A 24,629-nucleotide genomic window follows, 5' to 3' on the forward strand; every position below is an offset into this window, starting at 1 on the left:
TCCAGTCCCGGCGACTTATCCAACTTGATGCTTTCCAAAAGCTCCAGCACATCCTCTTTCTTAATATCTAGATGCTCAAGCTTTTCAGTCCACTGCAAGTCATCACTACAATCACCAATGTCCTTTTCCATAGTGAATACTGAAGTAAAGTATTCATTAAGTACCCCTTGTATTTCCTCCAGTTCCATACACACTTTCCCACTGTCACACTTGTTAGGTCCTATTCTTTCACATCTTATCCTCTTGCTCTTCACAAACTTGTAGAATGCCTTGGGGTTTTCCTGAATCCTGCCCGCCAATGCCTTCTCACGGCCCCTTCTGCCTCTCCTAGTTTCCTTCTTAAGCTCCTTCCTGTTAGCCTTATTATCTTCTAGATCTCTAACATTACCTAGCTCTCTGAACCTTTCGTAAGCTTTTCTTTTCTTCTTGACTAGATTTACTACAGCCTTTGTACACCACGGTTCCTGTACCCTAACATACCTTCCCTTGAACGACGCCCGACGATTTCAATTTCATAACGCCACATTTAGAACACGAAACTGCCCCCGGTGGGAATCACTGCTCTACAGAAAGAGGTGGAAACATCCTAGTCCATCACATGCCAACTCCTCGCCAGCATTGAGAATACTGACATGGAGCGCTGCCACAGGAAGCAGCATCCATCACCAAGGACCCCACCGTCCAGGCGACTCCCTCCTCTCACGACTACCATCGGATAAGAGGAGCAGGAGTCAGAGGTCCCACAGAATCAGTTATTATCCTGAAGCCATCCGGTTCCTATAATCACATGGATAACTTCGCTCACCACCAATCCTGAACATATTTTGTGTCCATTTTTGTGTATGTACAGTATATGTTTCCACATGTTCAATTGTATCTCTTTATTTTCCTGTAAATTACTGCTGAAGCTTATCTCAAGGTAGTGCAGAATATGGTAATGCAGTATATGATACTAATTTTACTTTGACTTTGTTGTGCCTTCTGGAACAGTGGGATAGTTCACAGGATGTTTTCTCACGTTAGCACTGATCGGGAGTCGATACCTGACCACCCGAGCCTGTGCTTCACCATTATGCAGTTCCCAGCATTTCTCTCTCTGGAGCAGAGTGTCCTCCCATAATTGCCGGCACACTTGGCATCTCTATCGCTGTTTTCAGAGCTTGAGTGAATGCGAAACTAAACTTTCACATCTGGAAAGTAATTCCCCGAAACGAACGGAAACAACTCAGGGTGGAGTGTTTCCGCCCATTGGGGTGGGTGCAACATTCAGAGAAGCCGGAACTTTTGCGAAACAGATCAAAACGAATAAGATAGACAAGTTACTGATCCTGCTTCCATTCGCTTTCTCAGCGCTGAATGAGACAACACTGGGTCTCATTCACAGGACTGTCGAACACTGGGTAAAAGGAGACCAACTCAAACCTCGGGGTTCGCGGGGAGAGTGTTGCGGCCGAGCCGAGAAGCCTCCCGCTTTTCTAAGGACGCCCTGACCTTGAAGGTGGTACGCATCCGTGAGAGAGAGAGAACGACATTTTATGGGCGTTAGCATTTTAAACATTTATTTCATAGGTAAGTTTGAACGGCATGAGATATCGGGAAACGTTGTCCCATAACGAAGATCTGTGAATTCAAAGGGCACATGTTGAAGGGGAAGATGTTCAGAGGAAATCAAATCCTCTCGAGTTAGACCATCCTTTCTCTAGCATTATTTTTCTGTTTACATAATTTGTCTTCTTTAGCGCATAGCTTGTTTGTCCATCTTTGAGTATGTAGAGTATGTTTCCATAAATTTCTTTATTTTCCTGTAAATTACTGCAAAAACCTATCTGAAGGCAGTGCAGTGTTTGGTAACATAGACATACTTTAATACCAAGTTTTACTTTGACTTCGTTGTGCTTTCTGGACCAGTGGGATAGTTCACAGGACTGTGAAACTAATGAAAATAAAATCAAGATGGAATGTTTCCGCGTGTTGGGGTTGGTGTATAAAGCAGCATTCAGAGAAGCCGGGAACTTTTGCACTCAGTACGGGAACTTCGGGGCGCAGGTCGAAGCGAGTAAGATAAACAAGTAGTCGTTCCTGCTTCCATTTGCTTTCTCAGTCCGTCTGATTACTTTCAGTGCGGGGTCAGACACAAGCCTGCTGATCATCCCACCCTGCAAAAACTCATTTCAGGGAGGTAGCACCCCCGCCCCCACCCGCAACCCCATATCCACCCCCACCCCCCGTCGACCTCCAAGAGTGTATGTAATACTTTGTTTCGTGATTTTGTCTAATCTGTAAACCAAGTTGTGTATATGCAGAAAATGTGACCTTAAGTATGTAATTGTATTATAATGGAGTCGGTTTTTATATTCTATTACAACTTTAAGCAAGTCTACGGGAAGTTTGTCCTCATCACGTAGGACAGACAACCCCAACAGGCGGACATCGGGCCAGGTCCGGACCGTGACAACCAAATATCTGGACCGCGCCAACCCATTGGCACTTACGTGAACCCACCTTTCATAACATGTAAATAAAGCGCGCGCTGCTCTAATTTATTTTAACCTCATCTCACACCGTACATTCGCTGGTTAGTTTTGGTCGTGTGTTGGAGAGGGTGTGCGATCTGTGCAATGAGCTTATTCAGCCTGCAGAGTCAAAAAGCCCAAGGGTTTAAGAGGTTTTCAAGTGACAACAAGGTAATATCACATGTTCTTATTTTGTGTGACATCATGTCTCATCTAAATCAACTTAATCTGCCATGTGCAGAAGTTCGCTGATGACACGGCCATAGTGGGGTGTGTCAGGAATGGACAGGAGGAGGAGTATAGGAAACTGATACAGGACTTTGTGATATGGTGCAACTCAAACTACCTGCATCTCAATATCACCAAGACCAAGGAGATGGTGGTGGACTTTAGGAGATCTAGGCCTCATATGGAGCCAGTGATCATTAATGGAGAATGTGTGGAGCAGGTTAAGACCTACAAGTATCTGGGAGTACAGTTAGACGAGAAGCTAGACTGGACTGCCAACACAGATGCCCTGTGCAGGAAGGCACAGAGTCGACTGTACTTCCTTAGAAGGTTGGCATCATTCAATGTCTGTAGTGAGATGCTGAAGATGTTCTATAGGTCAGTTGTGGAGAGCGCCCTCTTCTTTGTGGTGGCATGTTGGGGAGGAAGCATTAAGAAGAGGGACGCCTCACGTCTTAATAAGCTGGTAAGGAAGGCGGGCTCTGTCGTGGGCAAAGTACTGGAGAGTTTAACATCGGTAGCTGAGCGAAGGGCGCTGAGTAGGCTACGGTCAATTATGGAAAACTCTGAACATCCTCTACATAGCATCATCCAGAGACAGAGAAGCAGTTTCAGCGACAGGTTACTATCGATGCAATGCTCCTCAGACAGGATGAAGAGGTCAATACTCCCCAATGCCATTAGGCTTTACAATTCAACCGCCAGGACTTTTAAAAAAGCTATTATTAATGCTTTTTGAGATAGTGATTTAGATGCATATCATATTTTTTTTACTGAGTTAAGTATTGTATGTAATTAGTTTTGCTACAACAAGTGTATGGGACATTGGAAAAAAGGTTGAATTTCCCCATGGGGATGAATAAAGTATCTATCTATCATCTATCTAATTACAAGGCAACAGCCACACTGTTGCGGACATGTACGAGGCGATTGAAGCTTTCCGGTCAGAGCGGAACCTTTTGGAGGGAGACATTCACGGGAGAAAGTTGCATTCTCCACGTCTGTGGGAACATTGTGAGAAGAATGAAATGCGGGAGGATCCAGTGATGAAGGATTTGGTGACGAGCCTGGCAGATAACTTCAGGGAACGATTTGAAAGCTCCCCTAAACTCTCAGGTGACATCCTCCTCTTTCTGAGACAGCCGTTCTCCGTTTCGGCTGACGGCCAGTGGACTGCAGAGGCCAAAAGACTGGTGCCTTCCATAGATGAGGCAGCTCGTCAGGTGTCGGGCTTGGAAATGGGAACATCTGATTTGCTCAAAGCACAACACAAGGACGTTGGGGTGAGTGACTCTTGGATCAACGTGGTTCCCCAAGCTCAATTCAAAAACACCAGACCTATTACAATGCTCCTACTCACACTGTTCCCCTCCACGTACATATGTGAGTCATCGTTTTCTTAGAACCAGGACAGAAACAGACTCTCCAATGTACATCTTGGCCAGTGACTCAGGATTGCCTCAACAGAATACAGGCCCGACATCAGAAGGATCGCCTCATCCCGTCACTGTCACTTCTCTCACTGATTGGTGAGTGAATCAATTTATTTTTGTCCATTTGTCAATCTTATAGTGGTATAATAATATCACAACGACAATAATACTGATAATTTCATTTATAGCTGCATTTCATACTTTAAATGCTACACAGCTTAATTAAAAAGAACAAACAGACTAAATGAGAGAACAGAAACAGTGGAAAAGGCAGTATGACTAAAACTCTTTGTGTGGAAGAGAAGTGATGAAGACTACCATGTTTAGTGTGTGTGTGTGTGTGTGTGTGTGTGTGTGTGTGTGTGTGTGTGTGTGTGTGTGTGTGTGTGTGTGTGTGTGTGTGTGTGTGTGTGTGTGTGTGTGTGTGTGTGTGTGTGTGTGTGTGTGTGTGTGTGTGTGTATTTTAAGTCCCAGATGAGTTCTCAATGTGACAGCTAACAGTTGTGATAGCTAGAGTCATAATAAAAATGGTTGGTTTTGGACTTATTTTGTTTCAAGAGAGCATTTTTTTGTGTGACCCACGACACAGGCTTTGAGAATCCCAGGCCTAAATTATTACTACTACCACTACTACTACTGATATAATAATAATAATAATAATAATAATAATAATAATAATGTAACCCCTGGGTCACCTCAGACATCGCTCAAACTTGTTCTAGTCTAGGGGGAGCAGCCTTCGGCCCCGCCAAACTGGGTAATCAGCTGGTGTGGATGCTGTGTGATGTCCCCGCCTCGCCCAAAAAACAGACAGTACACCTTATGCGATTAAATGAGTACAATTTATAAAGATTACTATAACTAAGCGATTACTAACGATACAGTATATATGAATAAGAGAGAAAAAAAAGAAAAGGCGCCAAAATTATCAAAGTCCAAACCACTTCGTGCACAATCGTTGGAGCTCAATTACTGAAGTCTTCTGGTATTTGATTCCCTCCGAACTCCTTGACCCGCCTCCTGGGACCCCCACGGTGGTCGACCAGACGCTCCACACTCCTCTGTCTCCCTCTCCTCTCCTCATCGAAAACCTTGGGCCGGGGACCCCCGCTCGGGGTCCATTCCATCGCCCGGCTTCCAGCACTCCGTCCTCTCTCTCTCACTCCATCGCACCGACTCCCCAAAAGCCCCGCCAACAATCAGTTTACAGTCCCAAACAAGCTTCCAGCACTTATCATAACAAAGACGCTGCATTCCTACTATTAACCTGGCGCCAGCATTCCTACTTTTAACAAAACAAAGACGCCATTTTGATTACATACACAGTAACAAAGAAAAAGAAAAAAAAAACCCGTTACAATAATAATAATAATAATAATAATAATAATAATAATAATAATAATAATAATAATAATAGCAACAACAACATTTGCCCATAAAACAACTTACTGGCACAACGGAAAAAAAAACCCTGGACGTTTTGGCCCTTGGCTTGGCATGCTTGACATAACTTGGCCCTTGTGGAGAACTAATTGGGGAACCCTGATGTAGGACATCAATAGAGTAGCTCCTTAGCAGCTGGCCAGCTAGTTTAAATAACGTTAGCTATGCTAATGAATGAATGAATGAATGACATCTGTTAAACCCACCTCAACATGTCTTTTACAGTCATTTAACCCATCATGGGCAATAGAAAAGTCACTGTTGCAAACAGTGCAGCGAGCAACACTGTAATTATTTTTGAGGTCGACTGTAAAGCCCAACCACAGAGAGAACTGATAGGTCGACTTAGCACAAAGAGAGTCCAAGCAAGATGCTACCTCTCGCTCTCGCTCTTCCTCTTCCTGTTCCCTCTCAAAAAAAATTGATTCCCAGGATGCTGTATTTAATTCCTGGGCATCAGGGAGCTGCTACCAATATGCGGGAGACTCCCAGAACTTCCGGGAGAGGTGGGATGTCTGAGTTACCATATTTTATTCTGAGTGTGCTCACTGTCTTGTAAATATTGAATGCTTGTACCTTGTGTATATGTTGTAAATAAACTTTTATAGTATGGTATAAAAAAGCACCTATGCTTGAAGTTTGCCGCAGACTTGGCACAATGGAATCAGACAACTTGGATCACCAGTCCACGTAAACCCATTGATAAGTAGCTTTCACTGTAAAGACGGATTTTGTTATGCCCATTGTTACACTCTGGCTGTAAAGTGACTAGGAAGATTGTAATTCTTCAGCATTAACCTAATGAGAATTGTCATCTGCCATCTCATGCCCCCTCTTCAAAAGTCGCCACATTCGACCGTGTTTAGAATAAAAAATTACTCTTCAATTGCCCACTGCACCGCTAGAGTTTGTTCGCTGCCATAAGTCATTCATCGGTACTTAAGGGCAAATTGTGGAAGATAATTTGAGAGGGAAAGGCTGATGTCATGGCCTAATATCGGGGAGTCCACTCAATACTCGGAAAACGCACTTCATGCTCCTCATCAGCTCACTGTCCTCCCCTGCACTCACCAATTATCAATGGCCTCTCCTATCCCAGTTGAGAAACCCTGCTCTAGTCAAGAGTGGCTTACATGGGGGATGCACTGTCTGAGGGGTTTTGGAGGCAGAGGTTAACAGAACAATTAGAATAACTATCTGAAGGACCTTCAAAGAGCCGATAAGACCATAAGGTAGAATTCTCAGCTTCAATCTGCTGCCTTCCTTCGGTATCACTTCATGCCCTGGCCAATCAAGAACCTATCAACCTCTGTCTTAAATATACATAAAGAGTTGCCTTCCACAGCTTCCTGTGGCAAAGAATTGTACCGGGTCACCACTCTCTGGCTAAAGGAATTTCTCTTCATTTCTGTTCTAAAAGGACACCCCTATGTACTGTGGCTGTGTCCAGTGGTCTTAGACTCTCCAACAATAAGGACCATCCTCTCCACATCTACTCTATCAAGTGCTTTCACCATTCAATAAGTTTCAATGAGGTCACCCCTCATTTTTCTGATTTCCTGTGAACACAGGCTCAGTGCCATCAAACACTCTTCATATGACAAACCATTCCATCCTGAAATCATTTTCATGAACCTCCTTTGAACCCTCTCCACTTTCAGCACATCCTTTCTAAGATAAGGGGCCCAAAACTGTTCACAATTATCCAAGTGAGGTCTCACCAGTGCTTTATCAATCTCACATTTAGCTCCTTGCTTTTATGTTCTAGTCCTCTTGAAATGAATGCTAACATTCCATTTGCCTTCCTCACCACAGACTCAACCTGCAAATTAATCTTCAGGGAATCGTGCACAAGGATTCTAAAGTCACTTTGCACCTCAATTATTTTGTATTTTCTCTCCATTTAGAAGATAGTTACCCATTAATTTCTTCCACTAAAGTGCATGACACTACACTTCCTGACAGTGTATTCCATCTGCCACTTAAGTGCCCATTCTAACAAGCTGTCCAAGTTATTCTGTAGTCTTTACACTTCCTCAAAACTACCTGCCCTTCCATCTACCTTTATAGCGTCTGCAAAACTTTGCAACAAAACCATCAAATCCTTCATCCAAATCATTGGCGTAGAATGTAAAAAGAAGCCATCCCAACAGACACCTGTGGAACACCACAATTCAGCAGCAAGCAATCAGGAAAGGCTCCCTTTATTCCCAATCTTTGCTTCCTGCCAATCAGCCCTGCCTGCTTTTTTGATTCTGGAATCTTTCCTGTAATACCATGGGCTCATAACTTTTAAACAGCCTCATGTGTTGCACCTTGTCAAAGGCCTTCTGAAAATCAACCAGTTCTCCTTTGACTATCCTGCTTGATAATTCTTCAAAGAATTCCAGTAGATCTGTTGGACAAGATATTCCCTTGAGGGAACCATGCTGACTACAGCCTATTTTAGCACGTGCCCCCAAGTATCCTGAGACCTCAACCCTAATAATTAACTCCAACATCTTCCCAACCTGTAAGGTGAGACTTACTGGCTTATAGTTTCTTTTCTTCTACCTCTCTGGTTTCTTCAACAGTTTTGCAACATTAGCAAATTTCCAGACTTCTGGACGCATTCCAGAATCTAGTGATTCTTGAAAGATTGTTACTAAAGCCTCCATGATCTCTTCAGACACTTTGTTCAGAACTCTGGGGTGCATGCCATCTGGCCCAGGTGACTTACTTACCTTCAGACCTTTCATTTTTCCCAAGAACCTTCTCTCCAGTTATGGTAACTTCATATACTTTGTGACACCTGACACATGGAACTTCCACCATACACCTGGTGTCTTCCATCATGAAGACTGCTGCAAAATACTTACTCACCATTTCATTGTCCCACATGACTATCTCTCCAGCATTGATTTCCAGCGCTCTGAGATCCACTCTCATCTCTTTTACACCTTGTGTATCTGGAGAAACTTTTCTTATCCTCTTTAATACTATTGTCTAATTAATTTTGTATTCCATCTTTACCTTCTAATGGCTATTTAGTTGCCTGCTGTTGGTTTTTAAAAGCTTCCCAATCCTATAACTTCCAACTAATATTTACTCTACTACTTCCTGTCTCTTTCACTTTTATGTTTGCATTGACTTGTCTTGTTAGCCATGATGTGTCATATTTCCTTTAGGGTACTTCTTCCTCTTTGGTATGCACTTTGTGAATTGCTTCCAGAAATTGCAGACATTGCTACTCTACTGCCATCCCTGCCAGTGTTCTTTTCCAGTCAATTCTAGCCAGCTTCTCTCTCATGTCTCTGTAATTCTCTTTACTGCACCATAATACTGTTACATCTGACTTTAGCTTCTCATTCTCAAATTTCAGGATGAATTCTATCATATTCTAATCACTTTCCCCAGAGGGTTCTTATACCTTAAGATCGCTAATCAATTCTGGTTCATTGCAGAACACCCAATCCAGAATAGCTGATCCTCCAGTGGGCTGAACCATGAGCTGCTCTTAAAAGCCATCTTGTAGGCACTCAAGAAATCCACCCTCCTGGAATCTAGCACCAACCTGATTTTACCAATTTACCTGTATATTGAAATACCCCATGACTATTATAATATTGCCCTTTTGGCATGCATTTTCTATCTCCTGTTGTAAGTTGTAGGCCACATCCTTACTACTGTTTTGGGGTCTGTCGATAATGCCCATCAGGGTCTTTCTACCCTTGCAGTTCCTTAGCTCTGTCCCCAATGATTCAACACCTTCTGACCCTATGTCACCTCTTTCTAATGATTTGTTTTCATTTTTTACCAACAGCAATGCCACCCACCCTGACAGCACCCCACCCCCCACCTTCCTGCCTGTCCTTTCAAAACAATGTGTATCCTCGGACATTAAGTTTCCAGCTGTAATCTTCTTTCAGCCACGATTCAGTGATGTCTGAAACATCGTACCTGCCAATCTGTAACTGTGCTGCAATTTCATGTACTGTGCACATTCAAACACAACACCTTCAGTCCTGTATTCACCCTTTCTCTATTCTGTCCACCTTTTACATTGTAACTCATCCTGTTGACTGCAATTTTGTCCCATCAACAGCCTCTCCTCACTACACATTCTCTCTGTAAACCAGCTAACTCATCTTCAGCACTGTTATCCGGCTTTCCTACAATCATGTTGTATTGAAATATATGCAGCTCAGGACACTAGTCACACCATGCGTAACCTTTTGATTCCTAATTTTGTCTGAGGTCTTACCAACAGCTGCCTCCACAACCTCTCCACTAACTGTTCTGGCACTCTGGTTTCCATCCCAATGCATCTCCAGTTTAAACCCCACTGTGCAGCACTACCAAACCTTCCTTCTAGGATATTAGACCCCCTCCAGTTCATTTGTATGCTGTCCCTTCCATACAAATCCCACCTTCCCTGTAAGAGAGCCCAATGATACAAAAATCTTATGCCCTCTCTCCTACACCAACTCCTTTGCCATATTGTAAACTGTATAATCTTCCTAGTTCTGGTCTCACTAGCACATGGCACTGGTAGCAATCCTGAGATCAAAACCAGAGAGATCCCACTCTTCAACTTAGCACCAACTCTTTGAACTCCCTATGCAGAACCTCATCACTCGTCTTACCCAGGTTATTGGTATCTACAGTAATCACCTTGAAGATCGGTGTGGTTGTTGGAGGTCAGCCCAGGATATCACAGTGAAAATTGCTTCCATAATGACCTTCCTTCCACCCTACAGTCTGAAGTGAGATGTTTGCTGAAGATTATACAGTGTTCATTTGTTTCAGACATTCTCAGCAAACATTGCTCTCATCAACTGCCTGCAGCAAGGCCAAAGCAATGTTTAATCAAAGGAAAAAAGTGTCCAGTAATATCAGTACAACTGAAATGGCAGGGAATGACTATCACCATCTAGGAAAGGCCCAAAACGTCAATCTTTCTCACACAGTGTCATTGACATTGTGAACTCTCCTCTTGGTGTGTACCAGTGATTCTATGAATATATTAGTACTTTGGCTAAAAGAGCAGGTGAAAAGCATTGGATAATTCCTGACATCCAAAGACTTTCAATCACCATATGTTTCATTGAAGGGCAAAGGGTGAACAATAGACAATAGACAGTAGGTGCAGGAGTAGGCCATTCGGCCCTTCTACCCAGCACCGCCATTCACTGTGATCATGGCTGATCATACACAATCAGTACCCTGTTCCTGCCCTCTCCCCATATCCCTTGACCCCACTATCTATAAGAGCTCTATCTAACTCTCTCTTGAATGCATCCAGAGACTTGGCCTCCACTGCCTTCTGGGGCAGAGCATTCCACATATCCACCACTCCGCATCTCTGTTATAAATGGCCTACCCCTTATTCTTAAACTGTGGCCTCTAGTTCTGGACTCACCCATCAGCGGGAACATGCTTCCTGCCTCCAAGCTCAGTGTTGATGGGAATCTGGAGATTGAATCAGGACTATTATGCAAGCTGGCTGTTTTCACCATACTTCAATTCATTAAGTTATATCCCCCTGCTGCTGTGATGTGACCTGAACTCATTTTATTCTGAATCATCAGTTCATGCCTCTTCATTCCTCATCCAGTTACAGAATCCCTGTTTATTATTGTCACTTGAGAAAATGCTCTGGTCATCACTACATGGTGTCCAAATTCTCAGTCCCACTCTGACATGTCCACGTTTCCCACGGCCGATGTCAGTTTCATCAGCCTTATTTCTTTCAAAGGTTTCAAAGGTACATTTAATGTCGGAGAAATGTATACAATATACATCCTGAAATACTTTTTCTTCGCAACCATCCACGAAAACAGTGCCCCGAAGACTGAATGACAGTTAAATGTTAGAACCCCAAAGCAACCCCCAGCTCCCCCTCCCACGCGTAAGCAGCAGCAAAGCAATGACCCCCTCCCCCACCAGCAGAAAAAAGCATCGGCACCCCCTACCAAACACTCAAGTATGCAGCAAAGCATCAATAAAGACACAGAACTGCCGTACCCCAAGCACAACATGTTCGCCCTGTAATCCAACATTCCACAGGCTCTCTCTCCTTAATAAGGGAAAAAGGGGTGTGCCCATTTCACAGTGAGAGGGGAGACAGAACAAACAACTGGCTGATTTACAACATTAAAAGTCTGTTGCATTGGTTTTTCTGAGCTCTGTGCCCGAAGAACTTGGATCTCTGTGCACGCAGCCCAAGATCTTCCATCTCCCACGACACACCGATTTCCTGCAGAGGCACCAACCGTGAGTCCGCACGCCTCCACAGCCACAAAATTCCAAATCTCCGAAGGCATGATAATCTTCTAGGCCGCGTACTTGGTATATCATGCAGCAAAGCATCAGGAAAGACACAGACTTGCAGCACCCCAAGCACTACTCATTCACTCGGTAATTTGATGTACCACAGGCTCTCTCTTTCCCTGTGTTAAATAATAGAGTGGGATAAATAACTTTACAATCAGAGAGAGATTTCCAAAATCAGGGAAGCTCTGGAAGACTGAGAGAGCATCATCTCACATATGGTGAGCTTGGAATCTCTTGGTAGTGGGAATATGTTTATAATTTAATCACACTGTATTCTCAAATTTCAAAGTGCATTTATTGTAAATGTGTTGGTTGTCTGTTGTTTCCAATGCTGATGTAAAAGCTGTGTGGGAGGAGTTTTATAGTGGAATATTCATTGCACTGGGGCAGTTCCATTCTCTCAGCCTCAAAACTCTTGGTCTAATGGTATAAAAAATTGTCACAACTTTCTCGCTGCATTGGATAGCCATGTTATGCCCTTCGCTTTACACAAAATATTGCAGCACGACCTTCTTCACTGTTAGATCTTATAGTTCATCTCATCCACCCAGACTGCGGGCTTTGCATGCTGGGGTAAGTATATCCTTATCTCACCGGGGTTGGAGGTTCCCGGCTACCCTCACCTGGTTTAACCTGCCTGTCAAAGCGGTGTACCGGGGTGTGGCAACTGTTGCATGCAAACAGTTACTTGGAGCCACAGGTGAGAGCTGGGTGGCAAGTGGGGACCAATGGTGGATGAGCTGTCCTGGGCGGAGCACAACAAGCCCACCACCAGAGGGTGTACCCCTCCCTGGACACCCGATACACCCATAAGTATGTATGTAGTGTATAACCCTGACGTTTGCCTTTCCTGCGTACAGTCACAAAACAAAGAAGAACTATGAAACTAACCCACTTAAACCAAAATCATCAGATAGGGAACTCCCTCCCGTGCCATTTTCAAAAACAAATCATGCAAATAACAACAGAATAAAGAACAAAACCACAGAATATTAAAAACAGAAAATGAAAAGGCATATTTCAGTACAGTTCAGCTCAGTGTTCATTATCTGCACGTTGACCTGATTTGATTGTAGTTGCAATGTCACAGATGCATCTTCACCCCACAGATAAACCACGTTCCTGTGAATCTTGGACTTTGAGTAGAAAACAAAATCTATTCAAAGTGATTATCATGGCAACTCTGTGGCATTTTGCAGATGTTGATTTCATGTTGTAGAGTGCACTACGGACAATATTCTTTCCTATATCCATTCACCTTCAGCTCTGAGAATCCAGTGTTCCACCACATCCTTTCCTGAAACCTTGAGGAGGAAAAACAACTCACCTCATATTCTCCTCTGTCAGGTTGATTAAAGTAATGAGAAAATACAGTTGTGTATTCTCTGTTTAGCTACAAGAAAAACATTGGGCAAACATCAATTTCTTCCAGGTTTCTAATGATGCCACTCTGGTTAGACTGCATCTGCAAGATTCCATTCATTGTGGTTGCCCTATTATAGGAAAGATGTGGAGGCTTTGGAGAAGCTGAGGAACAGTTTTACCAGGATGTTGCCTAGATTAGAGGACATGTGCCGTGAGGAAAGTTTAGACAAACTGCAGCTGTTTTCTCTGGAGTGTTGAGGGATGGGGGTGGTGGAAGGGGTAGTCTTGGAGGATGCAGGGATGTGGGAAATGTGTTGGAAGCATAGAAAATAATGAGAGACCTGAAAGGAGATAATTTCCTGAAATATCAAACACTACTAGGCATAGATGAGGTGAGAGGGCATGTTTAAAGTTAATATTTTTGCACAGAGACTGGTAGTGCCTGGAGCTTTCTGCCACAGATGGTGGTGGAAGCAGACACAACAGGAGCATTTAAGAGAGATTTAGACAGACACGTGAACATGCAGGGAATGCAGAGATATGTCTCTCGTGCAGGTAGATGGGATGAGTTTATTTTGGCATCATGGTCAGCAGGAACTATATGAGCCAAGGACCCTGTTTCTATGCTGTACTGTTCTATGCACTGGTTTCTTGCATTATTCTCCAGTGATTAAAGGTGATTTGCTGAGCATCCTTAAATAATCTTGATAGACGAAGAACCGTCAGTCACTCTTTTTACTTTCTTCAAGGAGATAGCTACACGAAGACGAAGAGGAGACTCAAGCCCCCAACCACTCTCCCTGTTTGGTGCTGGGATTACTGGATTGTCACAGAAGCCACACTGTGAGAAACAGCCGTCAGAAATGGGAGGCGCAAGCTCCAGGTAGGTCAGAACATGCCACACTGTGTGTCTCTACAATGAACCCCACCTCAGCAACTCCTGCCAGTGCACTGCACACTGAGTGCTCAGCATTCTCATTGGTGCATGGGATCTGCTTTGTTGATCAGCTGCCATCCTGATAAATCTGATCCCATTGTGGGGTTGGATCTGGAATTCCTGAGTGTGGACCCAGTGACCGTGTGGAGCAATGATATCAGTGTATGATGGAGGGGAATCTGTAGGTGGTGGTGTTCCCTTCCATCAAATTCCTTGTCACAGAACACAGAATGTCTCAACATGGGAACAGGCCCCTCAGCTCACGATGTTATGCTGCACCATTTAAGCTAACGATGCCTCACTAAACCAATTAATCTGCCTACACATGCTCCATATCTCTTCATTCCCTGCAATTTCACATACTTTATCAAAGAATCTCTTAAACTCCTCTATCATATCTATTGCCACCACCACCCCTTTCACCTTAACATTCTTCAACGGATCCAACATCAACTTTTTCTTTATTTTCAAATGCCCCAGCATATTAGCATGCTCCACATTGTTCTCACTGTTCTCCATGACTTTCCCCTTGTTGGATCAATACACAGAACCCTGTAGGAACTCAGTAGGTCAGGCACAGATGCTACATGATCTGCTGAATTTGCCCAGTATTTTGTCTGGTACTCATTAGGACTTCTGCACATCCTCTACCTCCAAGCGTATGTTTATTCCTCAAATGTTGAGTGGTCCTACCCTATCCCTGGTTATTCTCTTACATTTGATGTACGCATAGAATGCCCTGGGATTCCCTTTAATATAACATGCCAAGGAATTTTCATTGCCCCTCCTGGGTTACCTAATTCCCCTTTTGAGTTCTTCTCTGGCTTCTTTACATCCCTCAAGGACTCTGTTTGATTATGTTAACTACCTGAACTGTACATATAGTTACTTCCCCCCTTGACTGAATTAATAATCTCTTTCCAATGCTCCCTTAACCTGCCACACGTCCTTCCATCTGTCTAGAACAAATCAGTTCCATATTCTGTGAAGTTGGCCATTAAACACCTGACAAAGAACAGATTTTCTCAACCACAACTATTCCTGATTGCTGCTTAAAACTTTGAGAATTTAATGCTTTCCTGTAACGTCTATACTCACTCAGAGCTATCAGAATTTAAGGTATTGCAATATCCGTCTCCTCTTACTTCTCCCCACTTAATTGTCAGTCAGCTGACTAGTCACATTTCCCAGGAACAGGTCTGGAATGACCCCTGTTCTAGTTGGACTGTCCACAGATCATTTTCAGAAACTGTCTTTAATGAATCTGACAATTCTGCCCTGTCTAAGTCGCTTGCACAAAGATGGCCCCAGTCCAATTTGGTGAAATTGCAGTTTCCCAATAAAGGAAGCTTGTTGTTTTTGACAATCTTCCCAATCTGCCTGCATGTTTGTTCCTCAATATCTTGGTTACTACTGGGGTCTCTATAATGTAATCCGATCAGAATAATTGCACCTTGAGTTTTACCCTTATGGGCTCAGTGGATAAGCCGCCCATTATCCACTCCCTCTGAGAGCAGCTGTGATATTGTCCCTGATCAGTAGTGCCCTGTTTTATTAGTGGAGATCAGGGGGCTGTGAGTTGCTGTCAGAGTAGCCAAGAAGGAACAGTGTAGGGGACGTGTATATGGCACACAGTGACAAGTCTGTGTGGTATTGGTGTCAAGAGTAGGTGGTTAGACTCTGCTTGTTTGGAGATGGTCACAGCCTGGTACGTTTGTTAAAAACAAGTTACTAGTCTTTGTTTCTCCCAAACATGAATGTTTTACAGCTTTTTCACCTTTTCAAATCACTTGTACTTTTTTATTTTTCTTTATGATACCCAGACTCATCTCTGTTGCCACCATCCACCCCCCCCACTGAGCATTCCCTCCTTTCCCATGCATCTGCTTATTTCCATCTAACAAATCCTCTCTCATATACACATCAAGTTTCCAACTTTCCCACCCCAACCTGCATGACAAGCAATTTACAGGGGTACATTAACCTAACAACTAACACAGTGAGGCAGGATCACCCATGGGAAATTGACTCGGTCACAGGAGAGCATGCAGGCTCCACACAGACAGCACGAGAGGCCAGGATGAAGCCAGGTCACTGGTGGTGTCAGTCCACTGCACCACTTGCAGTACAGTGCCACTGCACCACCCTGGGTCACTTTGTTACAGCAGGCATGGATTGTTTAGTTTTCATTATGAAATGAATTGAATCTTGTATAATTATCAGCTAACCTCTGTCATCGGACCTTGTGGAGAAAGGGAGACATTTATGATGGAGTTGATACTGGTTGAACTGGCAGCTCTCATGTAAGGACTTCTGCATTGATATCATGAAGTTGTATGGATAGGTTTCCAAAACTCATAGATCTGGAGAGCCAGCTTGCAGCCTGACCTATGGTGTTATCCACATAAAATTTAGAGGCATTGTTTGTAATCCTGTAGATTTGCCTCTATGTTACAAATACCACCCACATGGGAACGAGCTGCTGATTTTTGAGTTAATTGGTCACTACCAATTCTCCCAAATGAGATGGATGACAAGAGAATGGGGATCTGAAGAAATGGCAGTTTTTAACAATTAGAAATGATAATGATCATGTTTCCTTTCAGGCAACAGGTGGCTGAGGCTGAGAATGCCACATTCTTCACAAAGGAGGAGCTCAACATACTGAAGTCTGCCTTTGAAAGAGGTGGGATGGAAAATGTTAAATGTCTGTTAAAGAGGAAGGTAGAAGAACTGGATAAGACAGAGCTTAACATTGCAGTGACAGGAGAATCAGGTACAGGAAAATCCACCTTCATCAATGCCATGAGAGGACTTCGGAGCACTGATCCGGGAGCAGCTGAAGTTGGGATCTTCAGACCTACAATGGAGCCAACTGGATTTCCACATCCCAATTTCCCCAAAGTCCAATACTGGAACTTGCCAGGGATAGGGTCTACACAATTTCCAGCATGTAAATATTTAAAGAAAATGAAATTTGAAAAATATGATTTCTTCATCATAATATCAGCTTGTCGTTTCAAAGAAAATGATGTAAAACTTGCAAGAGAGATTAAATGGCTCGGGAGAAAATTCTATTTTGTCCGCACTAAGATTGATGCTGATTTTGATTCAATAACAAAAAGGGGGTTGGCAATTAATGAAGAAATAGAACTGGAACATATTCGGAATTACTGCTGCAGTAATTTGAGAAAAGCTGGGATTCAAACCCCACCTGTGTTCCTGATATCCAGTTTTGAACAGGATCGATATGATTTCAATCGGTTAACTGAAGCACTTGAAGATGATCTGCCGAATGCAAAGAAAAGTATCTTTGTGCTGGCCTATCCAAACCGAAGTGTAGAGATTATTCAAAAGAAAAAGAAAATACTGCAGAAACGTATCTGGATGTTGGCAACACTTTCTGGAGCTGTGGGAGCAGTCCCCGTTCCTGGTCTCTCTGCTGCTTGTGATATCAGCATACTGATTGGGGCAATAATCCATTTCCGTAAATGTCTGGGTCTGGATGAAGCTTCTCTTCAAAGACTGGCCAACATCACAAATATACCTGTGGAAGAGCTTAAGGCCAAAGTTAAAGTTCCCCTGCTGGGGAAAATAGATGTAGATACATTTATAAGGTTAGGTTGGAGTATTACAATTACAGTCATTTCAAATTTGGAAGTTGGTCTTTACTCCATCCCTGTCCTTGGTTCCATTTTTGGAGCAGGATCATCATTTCTCATGACCTACACAATGCTGACCGATGCACTGAAGGATCTTACAGAAAACACAGAGACGATTATGAAGATTGTATTTGACATCAATTAACTGGTCAGCACAAACATCTATACAGTGAACTAATGGTTTGCTGTGGCTAACATATTTAAGAGGCCTGTCTCTAAACCATGCCGTAATTCCACATGAAAACTTTCCCCTTTGTTGCTTTCCTTTCTGAAATATTGCTTATCCAATTCTGAGCAACACTTGTGCCTGACCGAGGGAGTGCGACTCTGCTAAAGACATGAAACATGTGGACATAAATGACATGTGATCCTAATTTGAAGAGGAGCTGAGAAGTTATCTCCAGGTGTCTGTATGATGCTCACCCATCAATCAATAGCCTGTGTCAGACTGTTTGGACATTATAAGGTCACAGTGTTTGCAATATTGCTTTGTACAAACTAGTGGCTGTGTTTTCCCTTCAAAATCTGTAAAGATCTGATTGTGACATCATTAAAAAGGTAGTGGAAAAGCATTTCAGGAAATCATTAAAGAATATCTCCTAACTGAAGCACACCTCACATTTAAAAGAGCTGTTGAAATCACTAAATCAAAACAAAACAGCAGCCTGAGACACAACAGCAGACAGAGACAATTGAGTTTCAGTCAGGAATTAAAGTGAGCGTGAACAAAATTGCAGTGTCTGAACAGAAACCAGCCTGACCAATCAAACTGTTGTGGCAATGACTCACAGAAACAAATGGAAAATTAATTAAAATGGAATTGCACAATGGCTCAGCTGTTTCAGTCATTTCACAAAATCAGATTGAAAGTCACCTCAGAGACACTGAACTGAAGCTTGCAGACAGCCAACTAAGAACGTATACTGTAGAAAGATCACTCCAGTGGGAGTGACATTTGTAACAATGAGATACAACAAACAACAAGACACATTGAGTTTGTATGTGGTAAAAACAGCAGGACCAGCATTGTGGGGATGTGAGTAGCTGAGACAACGACAACTGGACTGGAGATATATCCTCCATTTGCATGCCACATCCTCTGCCGTAGAGTCAACAGAAAATGAATTGAGAACGATTCTGGATAAAGCCACAGCAGTGTTCAAGGATGGCATTAGAAAACTCAGACATATTAACAGTAAAATAGTGTTATGCCACACCAAAATGTTACAAAGCCCACCGAGTTCCTTAAACCATCCCTGATAAAAGGTCCAGTGAACTAGATAGGCTGGAGACTATATAAGTATTTTCAAGGTTGAATGGAGCCCATGGGTAATAGCAGTAGTTCCAGTAGCCAAGAAGAATGGGTCTGGTAGGATCTGTGGTGATGTTAAGGTCACCACCAACCCAGTGCTGAAAGTAGATCAATGCCCTCTGCCCAGGGCAGAGGATATGTTTGCAATCCTTTCTGAGGGGAAGCATTTCAGCTTTGGGCTTCACAGAGGGCAACCAACAGATGGTGATGTCAGACTCTACTCACACACTATGATCCACCTCTTCCAGTGAAGCTTTCCTGTAATGCCTTGTCTTGTGGTACAGATGCAGTCATGTCAACTGTTATGAGTGATGGAAGTGAACGCTCTGTAGCCTTTGTGTCATGTTCCATGACCACTGCAGAGAAAATAATGCACAGATTGACAGAGAGGCATTGAGTCTGGTTTGGGGAGTAAAATGGTGCAACCACTATTTGTAAGGCAGAGAGTTTACCGTCGTTACTGATTATCAACCACTGGTGTGCATTTTCAATCCACAGAATGGCATTCCACTAACCTCAGCAGCACAAATGCAAAGAAGGGATTTGATTCTTGGAGGACTCAATTACAAGATTGAATTCAAGAGGATGATAAATCACAGAAATGCTGATGGATTGCCCCATTTACACTTGGAAAAGGAATTACCTAAAAAAAATTTGCAAAAGTGGACATTCCTCTTCATTAAGACAAAGCACATCTCTACTGCACCACCCAGCTACAAATGGTTTAGTGGAGAGGTTTGTCCCGAGTCTAAAGACTGCACTGCGATCAATGTCAGCAGAACACACCATTCTAACACTGAATCTGCTACCGAAGTGTGTGGTAGCTCACTGGTCGGTCAAAAGGCAAGGAATTTGACTAAAAACTTAGCTAATTACCCCTTTTCTGAAGCAATCTGTGTAAATTTCCACTGCAAACAATGAAGAGGCAAGCAAGGCAAAGCAAATTCATGGGATGAACCATAATGGTACTTTGCAGGATTTAGGCGATGTAGTGAGGCATTTGGAGAGGAGAAATCAAGGCAGAGGAGTTTTGACGCCCATGCAGCTGGTCAATGTGCGAGGTTGGATTGCTCTGGGCACCAAGCCAATTTGGAGAAATCGAGAGTAGCTTTAGACTGGGCAGTGAAATCTGGGCATGGAGCGAGTCACTAGGCAGCGTGGTCTAGGCCCGTAGCCTTACCCTGCAGATTTGCCTGGGTCCTAGTCTGCGAGGTATGATACTGTACACTGTTCAGGCAATTTAAACACTGGTTCATATATACTAGAAAGACTGAGTGTCAGGATTGGAGGCAAGAGCTGATATCGCTCGCTCTCCTGTGATGTCCACTCCTCTCCATGGTGCTGAGGTTATGAAGACTGCCCTGGTGCTGTGATCCATCCCCGCTAATGTAATGAACTGATACTGAGGCTTTGGGCCTACTGCGGGCTGCTCTGGGGTTTGGAGCGAAGGACTCACTTCAGTTCAGAATGTTGTTGCTCAGTTCTAATGTTTGCATGATTTGTGTTTCTTTCTCCCTCTCTCTGCGCATCGGGTGTTGGTCTTTATTTGATTTTCATTTCATTGGTTTCCTTTGGGTTTCCTGCTTTGTAGTTGCTTGTAAACAAACAAATGTCAAGATTGCATGATTCATACATTCTTTGATAATAAATGCACTTTGAAACTAGAATCAAAAACTTACCAATTTCCTTCTTGCATGTTGTAATGCAACACACTCCACAACCAACAACTTTTTTTTTAAAGCTATTATTAATGCTTTTTGAGTTAGTGATTTAGATGCATATCATATTATTACTGAGTTAAGTATTGTATGTAATGAGTTTTTGCTACAACAAGTGTATGGGACATTGGAAAAAATGTTGAATTTCCCCATGGGGATGAATAAAGTATCTATCTATCTATCTATCTATCTATCTCACCAGCTATTCTGTGGATGTCTAAATAGCAGATGTATTATGTAGTAAATGGTACATGGATATGTGTATTATGTGAGTGGCTGAGGAGTAGGGTGGGTGAAATGGCAAATATGTTGTTTGATTAAACATTGTTCATTTTATTTAATAATATATGGTTATATGAAATAGTGCTTAATGTCATATGTCATCACATCACAAATGCATGCCTCGATAATTATAAAAACGAAGAGTACACGTTTGCCCAATCTCCCCATGTTTTTCTTTTGATTAGTTTTATGATTTGGAGTTACAAGACATAACAGTGTTGTTCCTTCAAACTGAGTGTGGCCTCATCATGGCACTAGAGGAGGCCATGGACAGGCATTTCGGAATGGGAATGGAAAATCAAATTGAAATAGGTAGTCATGGATAAATCCCACCTTTAGTGATAAGCAGAACAAAGGTCCTCAATGAAGCAGTTCCCATTCCATATGAGGTCTCTCTGATGTACAAGAGGCCACACTGTGAGCACTGGATAGAGCAGATGACACTGACAGACTCGCAGGTGAAGTGTTGCGTCACCTTGAAGGACTGCTTCTCCCTGAATGGTGATGAGGGAGGAGGTGTAGGGGCAGGTTTAGCACACCTATTGCAGGGATAAGTTTTAGCAGGGAGATCAGTAGAGAGGGATGAGTGGACAAGGGAGTCATGTAGAGACCAATCTTTATGGGTAGGATGGGGTGGGTTCTAGTGGAATAAAAAGATGTGCTTAGTGGTAGGAACCCATTGAAAATGGTGAATGTTACAGAGAATGATATGCTGGATACAGAGGCCTATGGGGTGATAGGTAAGGACAAGGGGAACCCAATGGGAAAAGTGCAGTATAGTCAAGATAGCTGGAAGAGTCACTAGGTTTATAAAATATATCTGTAGATTGACAGTCTCCAGAAATGGAGACAGAGAAATTGAGGACGAAAGAGGTGTCAAGGAAGGACCAAGTGAATTTGACAGAAGGGTGGAAGTTAGGGGCAAAGTTGATGAAACAGATGTGCTCAGCATGGGTGGAGGAAGCAATACCAATGCAGTCATTGGTGAAGCACAGAAAGAGTTGGGAATGGTTATCAGTGCAGGATTGTAGTCAACGAAAAGTCAGATATAGCTGGGGTTGTCACAGAGGCCCATGGGAACACCTTGGGATTGGAGAAAGTGGGAGAAGTCGAAGGAGAACCAGCTCTGCCAAAGAGAGGAAGGTGGTGGTGGAGCAGAACTGTTCAGGTCTGTTGTTCAGAAAGAAGCAGAGAGGTTGACATCCTTCATGATGAGGGAGAGAACTGTACAGGGACTGGATATCCATAGTGAAAATGAGGTGATCGAGGCAGGGATCTTAGTGACTAAGGTGTTCGAGAGCATGTGAAGTGTCATGGATGAAGATAGGAAGGGACTGAACCAAAGAATTCTGAGTATTTGTGTAGCGAGGAAAGATAGTTCAATGCAGGGACCAGGATGTGACCCATGGGGAGATGTCTGATGGATCAGTTGAATGTTAGATTGAACCAGGAATTGAACTGCTGTTACTGTAAGAGAAATTGTGTGATGCAGGAGGAAGAGCTGGGAGAACCAGAAATGTACAAATTAGAACGAGACAGAAAAATGATTTCAGACATTACTGGCACATTTGGAAGAAGTAGAAACACTACAGTGAGCAGAAAACATGAGAGAAATGAGGAGAAGATCGGTGGAGGAAGTCAGAAGCAAAAACACTGTTGCCGCGCACTAAAAACCAATTGTATTTTAATATTCTTTTTGTACATTTCACTTCTGTTTCATGGATTGCAGCTTATCCATTAACAGGAACACTTCAAGAGTCACAGAGAGATCTGACGTGGAAACAGGCTCTTTGGCCTTCCATGTCCATGTTGACCATCAGACAACCAACTGATTACTCGCAGTCCAGAAATTATATTGTTTCCGTCAGCACTTCTTGCTTCCAATTGACATTGATAAAGGATCATCAGTGTTGCCTGTGGAGAAGCAGGTTTTGGACGACACAATGTGAGGAAAGGAGAGGGGTGTAGTACCAATGTGACAATGAATAATCTTGTTGCAATAATGGCCAGTGATACACTTTGTACTTCATACTGCTGGGGTGTGCAGTTCAATGAGAATATAAATGCGTAATGGTATCTGCCAGATGTAAACACCTCACCTCTAGAATTCAGAGTAACGGACATAGCTGATATCTTCCAGACCACTCAATCACAATCATCTTAAAGAAATTTTAAAATTTGAAAAAGATTGATAAAAGATCAGCTGTATATCGAAACATTGAATCCTAAAAGACATTGTATCAACATCCAACGCCATCCAAGGATGTTCTGGGGACAGCCCACAGTTGTCACAGTGATTCCAGTGCCAACATAGTGTAGCCACAACTCACTAACCCTAAACTGTACATATGGGAGTAGACCAGGGTATCCAGAGGAAATGCACACAATCACGGGGAGTACACACAAACTCCTGATAGACAGTGACAGGAATTGAACACCAACTTTCCGATCACTGGCAGTGTAAAACATTATGCTACTGTGCTGCCAAACATACTAGAACTATTAAAAATCAGGAAACTATTAAAATTGTACAGGTGAAAAAATACTTAATAACTAACCAAGGTACTCAAGTAAAATTAACATATTAAAATATGAATTCCATTAAACTTACTGTGATCCTTTGTAGCCAGAAAGTCATAAAAAGTGCAGCGCAGAAACAGACCCTTTGGCCCATCTAGTTCATGCTGAAACCATTTAAACTTCCTACTCCCACCACCCTGCACTAGGACTATAGTCCTCCATACCCCTACTATCCATGTACCTCTCTAAACTTCTGTTAAACATTGAAATCGATCTTGTATGCACCACCAGTGCTGACAGCTCATTCCACTCTCTCACAACCCTGTGAGTGAAGAACTTCCCCTCATGTTCAGCTTAAAATTTTCACCATTCACCCTGAACCCATGACCTCTGTTGTTGTCCACCCAACCTCAGGGGAAAAAGCCTGCTTGCATTTAACCGATCTATACCCTTCATAATTTTGTATTCTGCTATCAAAATCTCCGCTCAATCTTCTATTTCTAAGAAATGAGGTCCTAACCTATTCAATCTTTCCTTATAACTCATGTCCTCAATACCCAGCAACGACCTTGTAAGTTTTCTTGATACTCTTTCAAACTTATTTACATCTTTCCTGTAGGTACGTGATGGAAACTGCACACAATACTCCAAATTGGGCTTCACTAATGTCTGGATTTATGGAGGCCAATGTGTCAAAAGCTTTTCTTTATGATGCTGTTATGATCCTATCTATCAGTGATGCCACTTTCAATGAGTTATGGACCTGTATCCCCAGAGAAATTTGTTCTACCAAACCCCTCAGTGCCCGACCATTCACTGTGTAAGACCTACCCTAGTTAGTCCTATTGAACTGCAACACCTGGCACTTGTCTGCATTAACTTCCATCTACCATTTGTTCAG

General features: G+C 42.9%; 1 protein-coding gene across 4 annotated transcripts in view; it reads left to right on the forward strand.

Annotated features, from left to right (window-relative positions):
• The first annotated feature begins 1,282 nt into the window (after positions 1–1,282).
• LOC140734483 (interferon-inducible GTPase 5-like) overlaps positions 1,283–24,629 on the forward strand; it is a 150,080-nt gene continuing 126,733 nt past the window's right edge. Inside the window, exons 1-3 of one of the 4 annotated variants that reach the window (XM_073058487.1) lie at positions 1,283–1,569; positions 14,047–14,180; positions 16,841–21,107. In XM_073058487.1, coding sequence (XP_072914588.1) covers positions 14,161–14,180; positions 16,841–18,041 — 1,221 coding nt within the window. In that variant the 5' untranslated portion in view covers positions 1,283–1,569; positions 14,047–14,160 and the 3' untranslated portion in view covers positions 18,042–21,107. Of the gene's footprint in view, positions 1,570–14,046; positions 14,181–16,840; positions 21,108–24,629 lie in introns of those variants that run through there. The other 3 variants (XM_073058489.1, XM_073058488.1, XM_073058490.1) reach the window with 3 other exon arrangements.

This window comes from Hemitrygon akajei, chromosome 10, assembly GCF_048418815.1.
Source record: "Hemitrygon akajei chromosome 10, sHemAka1.3, whole genome shotgun sequence".
NCBI classification, from domain to species: domain Eukaryota; kingdom Metazoa; phylum Chordata; class Chondrichthyes; order Myliobatiformes; family Dasyatidae; genus Hemitrygon; species Hemitrygon akajei.